General features: G+C 41.4%; 1 protein-coding gene across 1 annotated transcript in view; it reads left to right on the forward strand.

The window, feature by feature from the left end:
• Window positions 1-18,686, forward strand: part of ak5 (adenylate kinase 5) — an 87,809-nt gene that overhangs the window by 58,647 nt on the left and 10,476 nt on the right. The window contains exons 9-11 of the mRNA XM_080479743.1: window positions 2,161-2,206; window positions 3,449-3,493; window positions 12,630-12,793. Coding sequence (XP_080335869.1) covers window positions 2,161-2,206; window positions 3,449-3,493; window positions 12,630-12,793 — 255 coding nt within the window. The remainder of the gene's footprint in view (window positions 1-2,160; window positions 2,207-3,448; window positions 3,494-12,629; window positions 12,794-18,686) is intronic.

Consider the following 18,686-nt stretch of genomic DNA (forward strand, 5'->3'; position numbering starts at 1 on the left):
CATATACAATGTTGACAGCTGCAAAGTGCTCAATCTCCTTTAGGGGCATATCAGGATTCAGTCTCTTGCCTAAAAGATACCTTAATGGACCTTAAGGAATACACCTCAGATTTTACTAGTTGAATATGAAACATATAGACCCCGAGGTCCTCAGGAGGGGGTTTGCTCAGTGTTCCAACGGTCAGAAGAAACAAGGTGAATCAGCTTTTGGTTCCTACGCTCCTCACCTGAGGAACAAACGTCCTGGACACCTGAGGACTGCTGACACACTCACTTCTTTTAAATCAAGACTTAAAACGTTGTTTGCTCAAACTTTCCAAGAAACGCCAGATTTGCATAGAGACGTGTGCAGACTTTCTATACAAACAAACTTATTATACATACAAGGAATGACTGTGGCTCAGCCAAAGATTTCGCCCAATGGAGGTCAAGCAGCTTGTAGGGCAGCTGTGTGTGAACGTGGGAAAGTCAAACGCACTTTAAGTCTCTTCAACTGGTGGAAATGTGCTATACAAGTGAAATCCACTCACATTCTAAGAATAGAAAATACAAGTTTTGTACTTTTATACCTTTTAACATCAGCTCTGTCAGCCCTGACATGCCAGCCTGTTTGCACCGTCAGCGCACTGTTAAATTACAAGAATTAACGGCCCTGTAGGCTGGTGTTAGCGCTCCACTCATCAGCAGGACGTTCGTGTCAGCTGATGGCTGAAGCTGAGGAGGAAATTGATGGAAGCCTTGAGAAGGTGGAGAAATGATGGTGAAAATGGCCTTCAGATGTCTGAAACGGTTTCCGTGCGTACTTGAGTGGAAAATGTCTTTGAGCCGTTTGACACAAGTAAGTGAGGAGGCTTGCGGAGAGGTCTCACAGCTCCTCCAGGCTCTGATCTTGTGTTTGCTCCAGGGAGGCTGAGGTTTCACACAACACAAAGTTTTTTCAAATACAGATAATCTTGTTTTTGTTTCTCCACTGTGCAAGTCTGTCCGAAGTCCAACTAGGGCCTAATCAGACGTGTTTGTACGAAAGCCAATAAGTCATCCTGGGTGACTGTTAGATCCCAGACGGACGTCATGGCAAAAACACTTTCAAACGATCTCTTGTTCTTCGCTCTGTGTGACTCATGAAATGAGAAGGTTGTCAGAAACAACAACCTTTTTTCGGGACCATGACATATCTGCTGGCTACAGCGTGAAGGTGGTGATTATGTCCTGTGTCCAGTCCAATTGACCAAGGTTTCCTAAATCCACCATTGCCAAAAGTTGTGATTCTCAAACTGGCGTAAAGTGTACCACCAGTGGTATGCAAGCTCCCTCTAGTGGTACGTGGAGGCAAATCAGTTTTCTTTTTTTTTTTTTTACAAAAACGTATTCAATTATTTTTATTATCAAAATTGTGCAATGCTTAGCATGAAAAATATAAAACATAAAATCCATGTTTAGAATAAGCTTCTAAGTAATGAAAGAATAGGCCTCTGCTGCTGTATGTTCAGGTCAGCCATCATGGTGGTGCTTGGAGAGCTCCATGCTTCCCGAGGTGGTACACACTGGGAAAAGTCAGACAACCACTGGCCTAAAGCCTCTCCTGTCCTTTAGCCAAATACTGACGGCTTTCTGTGTTTCTAATCCAAATCAAACAGGATTCCATCACTCGCACACAAATGTGTTTTTCTGGTTTCCAACCTAGTACGTAGTTCTTTATTTTCAGGTCATAAACAATATTAAACCACATCATGGTTCCAGTAGCTAGTTGGAATAAAGACAAGCAGCTGATTACAGCCTCAGACTTTGCAAACTGACCAGGAAAATTTTGTCAATGTCTTGTAAGAGAATCAGGTACAACTGTTTCAGATTACATATTAAAAAATCCCTCTCCTCTCTGGTGTCGCCCTTTCCTCCCCATCTTTTCTGTTTTCTCCTTCCTCCTCGAGCACTAATTCAGTTACTGAACACATTGTTTGAGTTCCTGCTTTTATCTTTACCACCAGTAAAATTTGTATCACCTTCCTGTTTGTAATAATATCAACATTTCTTTAAACTGAACATGAAAAACACATTGCCGAGGTACTTTTATGGAGGCAAATATGCGTGTGTCATTACTAATGAGAATATGAAGATTATATGACCATAGTCCAGCTAAATTCTGAATCTCTGTTTCCCCAGGGTGAAGAGGAGGAAGACGTCGGGTACGCCGAAGGAAACACAGAAAGTGAGTCAATGAATATTGAGTTTATGTACCAGGCAAAAGAAATGCCTCCTTCCACTTTTGAGAAAAAAAAAAAATTAAACGGTGACTTTTTTTTCCCTCTTTCATAAAGTCAGTCGATTCAATTCAGCATTTCATCACAAACACACAACCTGTTCCAGCCAAGCAAATGTCAAGTGTTATGTAGTGTGTGTGTGTGTGTGTGTGTGTGTGTGTGTGTGTGTGTGTGTGTGTGTGTGTGTGTGTGTGTGTGTGTGTGTGTGTGTGTGTGTGTGTGTGTGTGTGTGTGTGTGTGTGTGTGTGTGTGTGTGTTGCCCTGCCTCCGCAGCATTGATTGTTTAATGTAGAGGACGGCTCGTCTGTTGATTCACTGCTGACAATTAGAGCTGGTGTGTATCTCACCAGCGAGCCGTCGCTGTGCTGAAACAGCCGCGAGGCAGCAGAGGACTGAGACGAGGACAAATCACACGGTTATTCACTCTGATGGAGGTTGGAAGAACTGAACGAGCCACATCTATGAGACAAATCAACATTTTGTGGACAGTTATGAACTCTCCATAACATTTTGCTCTTTTCACCACGTTCTTCTGACTTGTCTCCTTAACAGCTGCTACTAATCTAAAAAATATGTATGTTTACAATGTAGTTATACTTAAAATTTCAATAATTCTAAGCCCTGCATGCTCAGTGTTCATATGAAGCTAAATCAAATTTTTATTTAATTCCCTTATTTTCTCAAGCTGAGCCAGTGCCTGGTCAAAAGCTTTCAACACATAAACACACAAGGTATTGGACAATAAGGACACGGTTTTTGTGTCGTATGAGCAGTTTGCTGCTGCTTAAAGGACTTCCTGTCCTCAAGAGGTTTGTCCCTGGAAACACTGAGCAGGAAAAAAAGAACAGAACAAGCAAAACAGACTCAGAACAGTTGACAATCAGGTGTACTAACACACACTAAATAATTACATGATCTATGCAGGAAGATATTGTATTTCTGACTTTTTGGGTCCTAAAATGTTGGGTGGAGCCAGTTTATGGGCCCCACATACAGAAATATACGATTTTAGACACACACGCGTTTGTCTTGAACGCCGAATTACAATATGGTTTTGGGATTTATTTTCAAGGTGGGGTGTTTGCCGGTTGTGGGTAATAATGGGATTATCAGAGTCCTCACAGGAATGCAGGAACAAACACATGTTGAGCTACAGCATATTAAAAATGTGATTTTCTTCTGTCTGACAGGTTTTTGTACAGAACAGAAGAAACCAAAGGTCATCTTCATGATGGGTACGTAACAGAGCGACACACACGAAGAGACACACAAATGTAAATGCTTCCTTCAGGAGGTGGACTACTGAGGGTCTCTCTCAAGTCCATTTGTGCGTTTACACTGCAGCAGCGGACGCATTGACAGTGATGTAGTTAGTTTGCCAGGCCACGGGAGGGTGCTGTTGCTTGTTGTTGTAATGAAACCACACAAGCGTGTGCTGAGAACAAAACGCTATAAACATGAACAAAATCGAGAGAACCCGTCATTCGTATGGACTGTTGACGAATCGGATGCTATCAGGGGTGAGTCTCAACTATTAAACTGCCGACATGGACCATCAAACTAGAATACGGGCCACAAGTCATACCACTACGTCTAAGTAACAGCGTCTCGTCGCCTCCGGCAGTCTCTGCAGAAGGGAGTGCGACCGTGAAAGAATCTTTCCACCCTGGAAGCCGGTATAAAAACTTTGCTTATACGGTGGATCAGCACACTGCCGTCGCGTAAACGTACCCTCCAAATGTGAAGAAAAGTTTTGAGGATGCACTCGTATTCGTTGTCATGTAAACGGGGCCTGTGACCAGTCCTGAGTCCTGGCGGCTTGGGGGCCTTTCAAGTTTGCATGTTCTTCCTGTATGTGGATGGGTTTTCTCCAGTTACTCCCATTTCCTCCTCTAAAAAACACACATTTGAGGCTAATTGATAACTATAAATTGGTCATAAGTGTGAAAATGATTGTTTCTCTGTTTGTCTGGTGAGGGACGGATAATGTCAGCAAATTGAACATTAAAATATTTGTACACAAAGCCTTGTGTGCTCGTACTGATGAGTTGAGATTGTTTCACAGTCTGACTAAATAAGTTTTCAGGGCTCTTTTTTTTATCAACAACCTTGTCCTGTTTGCGTACAATTTGTCTTATGATATTTTTAATTTTGCGTGTTTGCTCGTTTGAATGATTTCATTAACAAAAACAGAGGCAGACCGGCACTGCGCATCTGCCTTAAAATGACACTAAACCTCAGAATTATCAAGAAAAGCTTGAGGGAGTTGGCGGTTTCACTTTTAGAATCATTTTAAGAGAGGCTTGCCAGTTGCCCTGCTGCTCAGTATATTTATATACATCAGAAGGAAATCACCTGCTCAAGATTTCGTGCAGGTTACACTTTACGGAATCATCCCGGGCTCCCGCAGCGTCTCTTCCACTTTTAACTGATTTGCATATGATTATACTGTTCTGTGGTTTGGGGCCCTTTTCCTGTTGTCTGGAGGATTTCATGCTTCAATGTGCAATCTTAATCTATTCATACAGCTTATGATTAAAATCATGTTGCCAACCTGGAACAAGGATGTTTTTGAGTAACATTACTTTGTTGTGATGCTGAAACGGTGAGGTAAATAAAATAGTAACTGATAAAGCAGAAAATTAACAATCAAGCTGAGCCATTTATCTAAGAATCCCCCCATTTACATGATGTTTCAAATGAAAAGGTATGGTTTCTGGTTTTCATTTTTAGAAACGGTTCAGGTTTACATGGCAACGTGATAAAAACAACGTCTGCTTATACAACATGTAACATGTAGGTGACGAGTTGGCGCTGTTGGTTGTTTTTGTAATGAAACCACACGCACAATGTGCTCAGAGAACAACACACAGGTCCCAGAACAATATGGACTGGGTGTCATGCCACTCCAGAGGCCTCCATTGTTGCCATCTATTGCGCATGTGAAGAAGGAGCATTTACTATGGTCGTAGTACGCACGTGCAGCAGCAGCATTTCCGCCACCTCCTCCTGAATGAGCCCCAACGTTTCCAGAAAGTGTCGTTTTCACTCGTCTTACATGACGACTGAACAAATGCGTTTTCAAAAAGTTTCACCTCGGGAAGCCTTTTTCCAAAAGTTGCATTTTCAGTGGCTCAGGGACCCAAAACACAACAACAATTTTTGCGTTTCAACTTGAAATCGTTGCAGTGTAAGCAGGCTGTTAGAATGATGAAATAGCACAAGAAATCAAATGTGAACCATCAAGGACAAAAAAAAGACCAGATGAAATATCGAGTTCTAATAAAAAAACAGCTGGTGAAGCGTTTTTGATCCATTTAATTTCGCAGGACACACACGGTCAACGGTACCAGAAAAAACATATAAACAATATGAACAATATTCTAGAGAAGCAGCACTTTAGTGTTTTGTCTCCTTATATCTCAGATGTTTACCGACTGTGGTTGAAAGGGGAGGGAATGATACACAATAGTAATCATGGACCTGTCCTAACTTTTCTAATGTATTTGTTTCTTTCAGATTCATGCAGAGCTAATTTATGTTTCTTGAAATGGTGAAATACCTTCCTTTCGATTTCTGACAAGTTCTTAATCAATTGAGCATAAACTAAGATTTGTAAACCACAGTAAAAAAATGTTTGTCTGGAAGGACCCTGAATTTATTCACTTCTATCTTTATTATAGTAATTATAATTCAACAGCTTCTTAAATCAATTTGTCACAGCAACAGGACTACAGTCATCAGATGAATCTTGATTTCCAGGCCTCGCTGCTCTGCTCAGTGTAATTTCCAGTCTCCGTAGTAAGATTTTTTTTTAATTATTTGTCTTAGAGCGCGCTCAGTGTGCTGTGAAGGTGCGGTCAGGCGGCGCAGCTCACTCAGCTAATTGAAGGAAGACGAAGGTTAATGAGAGATGTGGGGTGGACGGAGTCTCTATTAACCACCGTCAACTCTGCTACTGTGTCAAACACCAATTATAAGGTCATTAACTAATTAGCCTGTGTGTGTGTGTGTGTGTGTGTGTGTGTGTGTGTGTGTGTGTGTGTGTGTGTGTGTGTGTGTGTGTGTGTGTGTGTGTGGTCGCACTCAAGCCAGCACTTTCGTATCAGTGTTGAAAAGGGTTTTCATGGAAACTTACCCTACAAATCCCCCGATTGGACCTAATACCACATTGTCTGGATATGTGAGAAAAAGATGCTGGGCGAAGCCAAGAGGGTTTTTTTTTTTTTTCCTCAACAGGAGATAATTGGAAAGAAAATGCCAACTGTAACAACTGTCACTTCAAGCGGGATGTTTCTCCTTTGTACATTTCTCACCGTATAATAAGAGTTTGACCATGATGCCTACTTTAACAAGCTGGGATCTTTTGTAACAACATTAAATTGGGACAGAAATTGTTCCGGAGTTTGGCTTTAATGGGTTATCTTGTCCTTCAGAATTTGAGTAGATGTTCCGTTTAGGTTTCCGAGGGCACGCTTGTTGCCTGGGCTATTCTCTGCCAGTGACTCCTTTTAGATTGTTTACCAGCAACCCTGTGAAGCTGTTCCTGAAGCAGCATCGCGATAGAAAGTTGGTAGTGACCGAGAGCTCAAACGCTTATCTGGACGATGAAAGCGATGCGTTTTCATTTGAACTGTTGTCGCGTGAACGGGGCCTAATTTCATCCAAAGGGTGGGAGACAAAAAGCGAGGGAGATTTACTGCAAAGCTTCAACTGAGGTTTGTTATAGAAGGAAAATGTTGAAGATAAGCCCCCCCCTCAGACCAGGAGTGACCTCCAGAATGTCTTCCAGGCACTACTTTACTTTTACAGCTCATTCTCTCCTCTGTGTGTGTGTGAATGCAATAGAAAATTAGAAATCATTTTAAGACTGCTAAAGTGAAATCGCGCGGTCCATTTTAGGATTGACCGAGTGCACGTGTACTCAAGTCCTGCAAGCTGCTTTAATTAAAAGGTTGGGAGTCAGTAATGTTATTACATTTAATGGGGTGACTTTATAAAACTGCAGGAAAAGTTAGAGTGTCGGAGTAGAAGGCAGCGACGATGCCTGAGGGAAATGCTAATGTGAGGCTTTGCGTGCTGTTTCTGTCTTCTCTTGTCATCCGACCGCGCTCCCTCTCGACTGCCTCCCTCATTTCTGCTCTTCTTCTCTGCAGATAATTACCATTGCACCGTAGAGATCAGACTGAGATTTTAAATATATCAGGGAAAACCTGCTGCAGGTGCCTGAGGAAACAATGGCAATTATACACTTCTTTTTCTTTTTTTCTTTTTATGTTATTAGAAGACGCCTTGAACAAGCAGCAGCCAACATGGTCGAGCCCGTGTAGGTTTTTTTTTTTTTTTTTTTATTACATTCTAATTACTGCTCAGGGGGTTACTGGACTAATCACTTAGCATCTCAGAAATCTATTAGTGATGCAAAAAATACACACAGACATACAACCTCCAACACCTGCAGGCACATTAGATTCACCAGGTAATCTAACATTGCTTTGGATTGTAATGAAAACCTACAAACTACACACAGAGGAGAGCCCAGAATTTAAACAGGTTTCTTCTATGGAAGCAGGGCCATCACCACTGTCAATAGTAATATAGCTCACTTTGGATTAAAAAAAAAACAACACCACAAGAACATTCATAAATTTGCATGCATATTCAGAAAGTATTGATGCCAATCAAACAAAAGCCTAGTGTCCCTCACATGGAGGTGCAGTCATCCTGCAGCTGTCTGTAGCTCGAGCGGCCATATGCTTTCCAGATATTGTTGTCATAGAAACAAAAGCCCAGATATGGCGTTTTTATTATGTCTCCTTTCTTTATTTTTTTGGAATGCACCATCTCATCAACTCTATGGAGCCTTAAAGCTGCATTTGTACAATCAATCATGTTTATTTCATATGAATAGAGACTCATTTCCTCATCTCATTTAGTAAGCTGGTTAAAATAAAGCAGTGTATGTGGACTTGTTTTTCTTATTGAGTTTTTGATCTGCTTATATGGGTGCACTCGTATTACTTTCGATGCTCATCACGAGGCTTCTCAATTAGTGAGGCGAGTGGCTCTTCTCCTCTGCAGCCCATTTGTCACTCAGATTCATTTAGATTTTCATAAATGTATTACCTGCCAAGCAGAGCAGAGCAGCAGAGCGAGATGCATGAATTGAATTGCTGAGCTAGGGTTGTTTTTCTATATATGGATATATTTATCCTGTCGTCATTGCTTCATCAACTTTTAATCTATTCCAACTGTCATATTGACTCTGTGCATGCTGTTCACACAGGCTTTCCAAAACGTGTACCCACCTGAGTGTCAGGTAAAAAACTAGAGAGTTCAAACGTCTACCGAAGCAACGCCGCAACCCTCATACCTGCAGTTTCTCTTTCCATTTAGTAGTTTAAATTTTTTTCCAAAACAATGCACAGTTCAGAAACTTTGGCTTTCGGGTGAAGCTCATATAAACATAAAAACTTTATGGTACAGTGATATTTTAATGAAAGTAGGGCATTTAAGTAGAAACTTGTAATGGTGATTTCCTCAGTTTAATGAAACAAAAGCCAGTAACACAAAATATCAATGTCTCAATAGCTTGTCATGGGCCCTTGCGCATTAATTGCAGCTTGACGACGACGTCTCTGGCTGTTCACAAGTGGGTTCATTGTCTGCCTCAGCATGATGTTGATTGGCAGCCCTCAGGTCATTGATGTTCTGGGCTACCGTGTTACGAGCCTCTACACGCCGACTCAGTTGATCCCAGAGGTTTTCTATGGGGAGCTGGAGAAAGTGCAGGTCTTTCCATTTGAGGTTCCCAAGTCTCCAGCAACCGTCCCCTAATGATGCAACCTCCGTGCGCTGGCGTGTTGTACTCCATGAAGATAAAGTGAAGCCTGTAATGTTCGTGGGGCACAATGACTGGATTAATGATGTTATTCAGTTAGTATGGGCTTGTCACTCTGCCCCTCAGAGTTTTCTATTGATATTAGACACACCTTCCCACACTGCAACACCACCAAAGGCTCGTCTGGTGACAATGGGGGCAGATGCAGAGCGTCACTGAAGCCCACTGGTCCCTCGTCCTGCGTAAATGTTTCCTGGTCCGTGGAGGACGATGATGCCTGTAACTGGTGGTGTGTTCAGGTACCCTTGCAGGTTGTCTTGCTGATCACGCTGTTGTCAACGGTTTCCAATGGTCTGACGGGACACTTGGTTAAATGTACCTGGAGTTGAGTGGCATTCATCATCCGGTTCTGCAGGGAAATGTTGACAATGAAGCGGTCGTCGGTGTGGAATGTGTACAACAGACGTCCACTTCTATGCCTTCTTGTGACTCTTCCTGTCTCTCTGTATTTCTGTTCAACTTGGTGATGACGCTCTGAGCTCATTGAACGCTTCCGTCTGAGAACATCCCGTTCGAAGCTTCAAAGTCGAGGGCGTTGGTCAATTGTTAGGTGTCGTCTTGGTCTCACGATGTCAAAAGCAAAATCATAACAGTTTCAATACCTATTCTAATTGAATCAGGACATTTATTGGTCCACGCCACTGTGAATGAAGTTGTGCTACAAGTACTGAAACATCGAACAGTTGGACATTCAAAATTTGAACCTAAGAACCTAAAAAGCTCTATGATCTATGTAAAGAGCAAATGCGGGTGTTGAGTCTTTCTGACCCTGAGACTCTCCGTGTTCTGGTCCTTTACTGCTACAGATCTGTTGGGATGCTTTTTCTGAGCCTCATTCTTTTAGTAGTAGGAGGATGGAGGGTGAAATTATTTAATTCTTACGTTAAAAAAATCTATTTAAAACTGAATTTGTGCAACGTAGACTAATTGAAATGATAATTAGTTTAACCTATGAGTGTAATAGTTCCAATTGAAAGATTGATGCTTTTTATTGTTTATGGATCCCAAAGGTCATTAATTATGTCGTGTAATGTAAAAAAAAAAAATAATAATAAATACACTGTAGGAAGTTGACTGGGGAGGCCAATCCTCTACCTCTTTAAATAACACTGATCCAGACCAAACAAAGAGTCATTGTTTCTGTGAGTAAAATAACTAAACTGCTCATCGATAGTGCCTGACAGAAATCAAAGAAAACAATTCAAGAAATTTCATTGCAAACTCCAAAACGCTTCTATCCCAAATGAATTGCTGCTTAGATGACTAAAACAAATTCAATTAATGGCTCCCAGACAATACCAAAGTTGATGTGTGTTTTGAGTGAAACGTCTTAGAAGCTGCTCAGTGGATTTCTGTTAGATTTACTCCACAGGTTTGTATTCAGCTCAAGCATGTTCAAAATAAAAATAAAAGTCCCTCCTTAACATGAGACAAATGTGTAATTACAAACACTTGTAATGTTTCAGGGAGGTAAAATATGGTCCCAGCTCTGTGTGTGTGTGTGTGTTCTTTTTCCCATATTTAGCCTTAATGGTAAATGCATTTGTCAAACGTATATGAAAGTAGCTCAGAAACAAGCGCAGACACTTTGTGTGTAAGTCTATGGCTACAAGCTCCAGTAAATCTAAAATTCAAAGGAGAAAACAAACCTTACCCGCAGAGACACTTTATACAGCAGCTCTCCCATTGACCCAGCTAACTAGACGATCCTCTAACAAGCTTCTTTGGGCTTTCTGGGTCATTATTTCATCTTGTGGAGGAGGTTTCTTGCATTGAGTGGGCGCTGAGGGGGCTGTACGGCACTTTGAGGAAGGTAGAAAAAATGTTTTAAAAAACAACTGTCAGTTGAGTAGGCTGCATGTGCAATGAGTACAACTATGAATTCAACCCCGCTTTTCTCACATCACAGTCATCCCCGGCCAAGCTGAGCACGGCTTGTGTCTGTCTGCGCTCCCGGAGGAGATGGAAATGTTTGTTTTTGATTGTCAGTGGAACACAGAGACTCAGACTGGTGGGGAATGTTGATGAATATGAAGCGCGTCCTTAGTTTTATTACCGGGCTCAGGGCTGCGTTTGATGAATCACCACTGCACACAGCTTCATGGCCACATTACACCTGCAATATCACCTGTGAGCATCATGGTGCAGCAGCCTGACGCGCACCGCCTCAATATCCTCGCTGCAGAACAAGAGATTACAACACAAATTGAATTACAAGCCCTATTTTAAAGCATGGTTCGTTTACAACTACAGAGGTCATTAATTACATTAACTACATACATAGATTAATGTATGTTTAGGTTATTACTGAAAAGAGATCATACAACTATAAGATTAAACTTAAGTGGATTTTCAGTTGCCTTTAATGTTTCATTGTGAAAAGACTTTACTTATAGAGTGTTTGTTTTTTTACCACTTCAGCAAAAGCACTTTACACTATTAATGCACACATCAACGGCGATGGCTGCTGTGCAAGGTGCTCCTCCTACATTGAGAAGAAATTTAGGATTGAGTGTGTCACAAAAAGACACGTGGAGATTATATCAAGTTTGCCTCTATATTTTGGGCTTGTGTTGCATGTCATGAAAGAAAAGGCATTTTCTTCAATATGATCTCAGTGGCGTTGGTTTGTGATTGAATTAGAGCAGTTTGGAAGTAAACTGTGACGATAAACATATATTAGGGGATTTGAAAGACCGGATTACTGCCAGCAGTTTGAAGATGAAACGTGCAACATTCCAACGTGGAGGTCATGTGTACACTTCGACAACATAGTGGTATTTATTGGTAACCTTAACTATTTATTCTATACTGACACACTTAAAAATACTTTCATTAAAAAATGCTTTTATTTTTTGGTAGTCTCACTGACAGCAGATGAACAAGTGTCACAGATTTGGTTTTTGTCCAATGTTATTGTGATTTTGTGTGTAGTGTGCAAATTAATGTTGGGATTTCAGCTCAAGGAATATTTTCCCCTCTGATCAACATAAAAAAAATATAAAAAAACAAATCAAAGCTTGTCCAGCAGGAGCCTGCAAATTGTAATGTTTCATGTCATTTTGTTCTCATTAGTTTCTATCTTTGACTGGGACATTGATCATCAATCTGCAGGAAAAGAGTGAGCACAAACTGACAAATACTAAGTGCCATGTCGCCGGGCGGGTGCTTGTGTGTGTGCGTGAGCACCCTCAGCTCGAGGAGGGAGAAAGCTAATTACCCGGTGATAACGGGGCTCCGAGCCCCTGGAAATGAATCAGACGTGTGAACGCTGGCACACAGTTCACCCACCCACCTGGTATCTGTTCTCTCTCCTCCCTCTTCAACTCTGCTCCCACACAGGTTCTTTCCCCTCAGATACTTGCATGTACACAGAGCTGACTCTCACAAATCCTCTATGTTTATTACTCACTCTTTGTTCCTCATCACCTCTCTCTCTCTCTCTCTCTCTCTTCACAATGGTTGCTCAGGTGGTCCCGGCTCGGGGAAGGCGGTCCAATGTGAGCGGATGGAGGAGAAGTTCGGCCTGCGCCGTGTCACCCTGGGCGACCTGCTGTGTAATGAGTTGCAGTCTCATAGCGAAAGGGGGCGCCACCTGCGGGACGTCCTGGAGAGGGGCGAGCAGCTGCCCGAGGTCAGTGTGGTCAAACAACATTTAATGTGACCAAATAATCTGTCTTGTTCCTAGTAAGGGACAAATACATGTCATATGTTTCCTGTGGTCTTTTGACTGGTGGGGCACTTAGATAACTGGACTGTTCTCCACCACACGTCTTTGGTCTTCCTCAAGCTTGTGTGGCTCTTACTCGACTATGTGGAAGACTTCCCTGGTAACGTGGCTAAACCATTGTAACGTCCTTCTGCATACAACCTCCATAAATAAGTCTTATGTTCGCATCTAACTTGAATATGTAATCAAACTTCCTCATTGCTAATATATTGCTTTTAAGCAATTCCAATTCGTCTGTAGCAGCACATAAACACCATAGAACGTTTTGTCAATTTAGTATTAAGTGTCCATGTTTTAAGCAAAGACACATTTAGCTATTTTATAAAAAGCTCAACACTCTCAAATACTGATATGCTGTTTGTGTGTATGGATGAACAATGGCTATATGAGCAGTATAGCACCGTGTCAAAAAGCTCTAAACTTTATAACATCTTTTTTCTACACGAGTACACCATACTCACCAGATTACAGAAGAGAACCTTTTAGATTCACATCATGTACGTTCAGCTAACAAATTTGATGTTTGGTGTGTGTGTGTTAATATTGTTTTAGACTTTTTCCAACTAATGGAATTCAAATAGTTGTTAGATTTAGTCACTGTAACATTCTTAATGGCGACGAGAGAGAACACCACCAAAATCGTGGGTTTATAGAATGAAGACGCTGAAGGCTGATGGTTTAACTTAAGCTCAGGAGTTGTTCAATAGTGAGGCAGTAACTTATCTGTAATCATGAAATTGTACAACGTTGGCATGGTAGGTATTGGTAAGTTGGGAGAAATGTGGCTCCGTTGGTAAAACGTGTCAACTTCTGATCCTGAGGTTGGCAGTGCGATCTTTCTTCGCCCTTGGGCAAAACACTGAACCACTTTTTTTTTTTTTTTTCAAATTGTCTTTAAGCAGCTTATATGGTAACTGCTGCCATTCATGAATGTCCTGACTGATTCCGTAAAGTGTGTGGATGCGGCTAAAGTGGTAAAATGTCCATTTACTATTTAAAGGAAGTAGTAACCCATGAAGTCTGAGTGTTTACAAGTTCGCGCAGATCCTGGCTGTCGTCTAGAATCAGAAACTCTGGACAGTCACTGCGAGGATGAGGTGGCTGAAATTACCTTCCTTTGGGGTGTTTGTGGATCTGACTCTGCGTGATCGAATGCAGAGTTCGGCCATCTGTGAGGAACAGAGTGAAGCGGCCTCTACTCCACATGGAGAGAAGCCAGAAAGCAGAGCACACCGTTTCTTGCTCGACTCTTTTTGCAGATATTGCAAATGCAGAAGCTGGACGCCGAGGTCGGTCCAGGACTTAAAGTCCTCAGGATCCCCCTGGTAGCAGCTAGAGGAAGGTTTTCTCCCACCTCCATATCGTCTATTTGTGCCCAATGGTTAAGAAAGTGTTTGAAATATGTATATTTCCTTCATTAAATGAATGTTTTATTGTATCTAAAACATTATTAGTATTTGAACGCTGAGCTGGGATTGTAGTTTCACATAAAGATACGAAAGAAAACCCGCAGTGGTACCAGGTATAGTAGCTGGAAGACTGAATCAACCAACGCTGTGTTTATCTGTGATCAAAATCCGACTCCACATTGTGCCGTCCTTTTCTCTATTTTCAGATATCTTTCTGCTTGTGTCTATTGGAGAAAAAAAAAAAAAAAAGAGATGTCATATTGTGGATGAAGATAAGAACACCGTGTGCCCATTTTTCAGTGTCATACCTTTCACGCACGCAGACCCTAACTGCACATTTTACTGGAATCTGGACCTGAAGATCGAGTCCGAGGGCGACTCATTTAGAATTACTGTAAAAACAGGGTAATCAGCACAAACGGTTACAAAGCTCCATCTGCAGAGGCGTCACAGAACCACTACCCATGCTTTTTGATTGGCAGGTGAGCTGCTGGGAAGGCTTGTGCAAAACTGTGAAAGCTACAAGTCGTCTGAAAACAAGGTCTGCCTGATCCTTTTTTTTTTCCACGAGTTTTTGAAAATAAAGTTTGTCAAGGAAATAGAAATGAAGCTTTGCTGCCCTAGAAAGATGAAGAACGCGGCGGCTTTCAGCCAGATAATATACTGACATACTCCAGGAAGCAGGGTGTTTTTTTCAGCCGCAGGCTTGATTAAATAAACTGAAGACTGAGGCTGGAATCTTATCCAATCAAGGGTTCTCAAAATGGCTTTCACTTAGACGGCACATCTCGTGTACCAGACACAGCTGGCACAGTTGTCCGAGCCTATCACGGTGCTGGAAACAGCCTGACAGGCCGAGTTGAAGCAGATAAATGGCCTCCATCCACCCCCCCCCCCGCCCTCGCCCAAACACTCTCGAATGAAAACACATTTTCTTAGAGGACATAAATATGTTCATCGGAGCAGAGAGTGGTAGTTACCCATCAGCGACATGCATCTTCATTCCTGCAGGCACTGGACAGTCTGTTTCTAAATCATGCAGGGGATGTGACTTGTTGGCTGTCACTTTGGTGGATTGAACCCACTCAGTAATATACTGAGGGAATTCACGCTACGGAAATGACAGTGGTGACAGTAGCACTGAAGCAGCTGACATTACTGCTTTTATTTTGCAGTAAACAGGAAGCGTGCAGACAAAGCGTTTACACGACAGCATTTCATTTTTGCTTTTTGGTTTCGGCGTTTTGAAAACGATGTCTGTTTACACAGAAACGGCAGGTGTTTGTTTTTATAATGAAACAACACACAGAACAATACGATATAAACTGTGATATTGGCTATTGGATAATGATATTGGTGCAACTGTTGATATTTGTTTTTTATAAAATTAATAAATAATAAACGAAATTATAGTGAAAACAGAATTGAAACACCAATATCATGCCAATCTCTTTTTATTCCTTCTTTTCTTTGCGCCAGTTCGACCCACTCAAGTGAAATTGAGCTGCTTGCTTGCACATCATCAAATTGTCCCTGCTTCCACCTCAAATTGTAGTATAGTCTGAATTTAGTTTAAAGTTGACAGTTATATTTTTAGAACTGTTGTACGACCACACGCTTTGATTAAGTAAACACAAGAGTCTGTGAATCACCTGCAGCCCACTAATTCTGATTTATTCATTTATTTATGGGGAACTAATTTATGTTCTGTAAAGCCGAGTGCCCTTTTATTATTCCTGCAACCAGAAATGGTTAACAATTACTAAGCATTTCATGCCCTCTTGTCTCCTGAGAAAATTATAGTTCACAGTTTTGTCTTAAAAAATGTTACAGAAAGTAATTGTTGTAAGCTGCATTAGTTATCTAATTTCGGTATGGGAGCAGCTTCTAAACAATATCAGTCCCATCACCAGGTTGTCAAAAGAATCATAATTTGATTGTATTTTTATGCTGTCAGAAATTGGCAAAATGTAGCTTTACAAATATCTGCATTTCAGCACATTTTTTAATACCGTGCATCCCTACTGTAAACATGAACAATGGAAAGTACAAATACTGTACAGTCATATGGAGAGACGACCAAGTTGGATTGTTATTATGGTGACTCAACTATTAAACTACCAAGTCCCTGGAGAATACGGACGGTGGAGTCATGACCCTCTGGAGGCAAACATAGTAGTTACTGTCCATCTACCCCAACATGTGCAGAGGAGCTATTTTCTATTGGCGTGGTATCTGCGTTTCAGAAAAAAAAAAAAAAGAATCTGAAAAGTGGCTTGAAGCATCATCGTCGACAAAGCTTATCTATTTTCACTTGAAAGCATTGTCTGGTAAACGGGGCCAAAGATCCCTCACAGAGGTTTCACAGTGAGACACAATCACCGATTGCGTTAATATGAGTCGCTGTTTAACCTACACCATACATGCTGCCAATCCCCTGGCGACTTTATTATGACCATGTTTCTCTCTCTATCTCTGGCTGAGTAACGCTTTCCTCCTGGAAGTAATGAAGATACAGAACATTTGTTCTAATCCACATCATCTCCTGACACATTAACGTCACCAAATGAGGCTTAAATCCAAATCATAGGTGCATTAGGTAAAGGTGACACATAGGTTGGCCTCATTTTCAGTATCCACAGGTCTCATTAGGACTGAAGCAATAATGGGCAGTGTTGCATTTTGCTGCCAGTGATTAATAATGAGGGTTGTATGGAGACTTGACTGCCAGGCAGTGACATTTAACATCACAACACATACACACAGAGTTCAAATGTTCAAACCTACTGTATATAATTTCTATATATAGATACGTGTGTGTGTGTGTACCTTTACCCGCACTAACCTATGGGAAATGGGAGAAACCATTACATTTTCAGACAAGAGCAATCAGATTTCTGACCTCGACCAAGGGTAGACATGGACACAGGGAAAGGACACATTTCCCACATCCAGATCAACTGCCTTTATTCATTTATTAAGTTTGGTGATCCCAAGATTTCATTTCATAATTTGAAAAAACACAAGATAGGACAACTCATAAGTGACTTCTTCCAGGTTATCATCCCAACCATAGTTGAGAAGCCTGGCTTATTGCTACTGGCAGTTGCAGAATTGTGGCCTTTTATTCCTGTTTTAGCACACACTGGACTAACGCCGCTCATTTCTCACACACGTGCAGTATATCACCAGAGCGCAACAAGACAACAACAAACTCTACTTTCCAATACCAAAACATGCTACAACTCCACGCCCCACAATGCACTTGTCATTTAAAGTGACAGGCCAAGCATGTAACAATACATAGCAAAATGAAAATTTGTAAAAATTATTTTGGTCTGGGTCACCACCAAAATTTAACGGGTTCTTCCTTTAATCAAAATGCACCTGTGTACCAATTATCATCTCTTATTTTTTTAGATATCTAGTTAACCGACACCAGACATAAACGCTGGTGATTTGATAACCTTTGTGGCAGAGGTAATAAAACAATATTTTAGGGTCAGGCTATGGTTGGTTCATTAGTGAACATTTAGTTTTGTAAAAGAGGTTTAAGATGAAGAAAGCGATTGAAAACAGAATATGACAGTCAGGGCAGGCAGGAGGTGTCATGTCAGTAGGATAGCATTGAAGCTTTGCACCTGGAAGCAGCCTGGAGGGTCCCAAAAATTATTTTTAAAAAAGGATTAATACAAGAAAATCAACAGAAAACTACCAGAGCATGCGAGAGCCTGATGCACAGGACACCATGTGAGGTAAACAATCTGATGAGCAGTGAGTGAAGGACCATGGTTCAAATATACTGATGTGGGTAATAACGCACCAGCCTCAGGTGGATGGTTTGATTGTGTGCCAGTTTCCAGAGATGAACATAAATCTCCCCCCCCACCCCCCACCCCACACACACACACACACACACACACAAAGAAATAAACCAAGAAAACAAGAAATAGAGGAGATGACCTGGTTATGCAAGGGGACTTTGTAGGTCAATGTATTGTGCTCATAATGCATGGTAACGTAATGCGTGTGTATGTGTGTGTATGTATGTGCGCTGTGCGGGCGACTTGCGTTGTGTGTACTCCACCGGAGTGAATTGCAGTTTTTGATCGGCTTCCATGTGTAACAAATGTCCTTCAACTTTTTGTCTACTCACAGTTTGTCACAGCAGACAGAAGATGATTTTTAACTAAAATGATTTAGAGCAATAATCTTTGAAAACGGCCTGTTAATTATTCAGAGCAAAGAGTTTTTCTGCTTTCTCAACGTAGAGGATAAAGATTGTGCCACCGAATCCGGATATATCTGCACCTCTGAGCCCATTATTGTCAAAACTTGTTATAAACACATAAGTGAGTCACACAGTCACACTCCATGTTCTCTCATCA

This window comes from Lipophrys pholis (assembly GCF_963383615.2).
Source record: "Lipophrys pholis genome assembly, chromosome: 1".
Lineage (NCBI taxonomy): Eukaryota > Metazoa > Chordata > Actinopteri > Blenniiformes > Blenniidae > Lipophrys > Lipophrys pholis.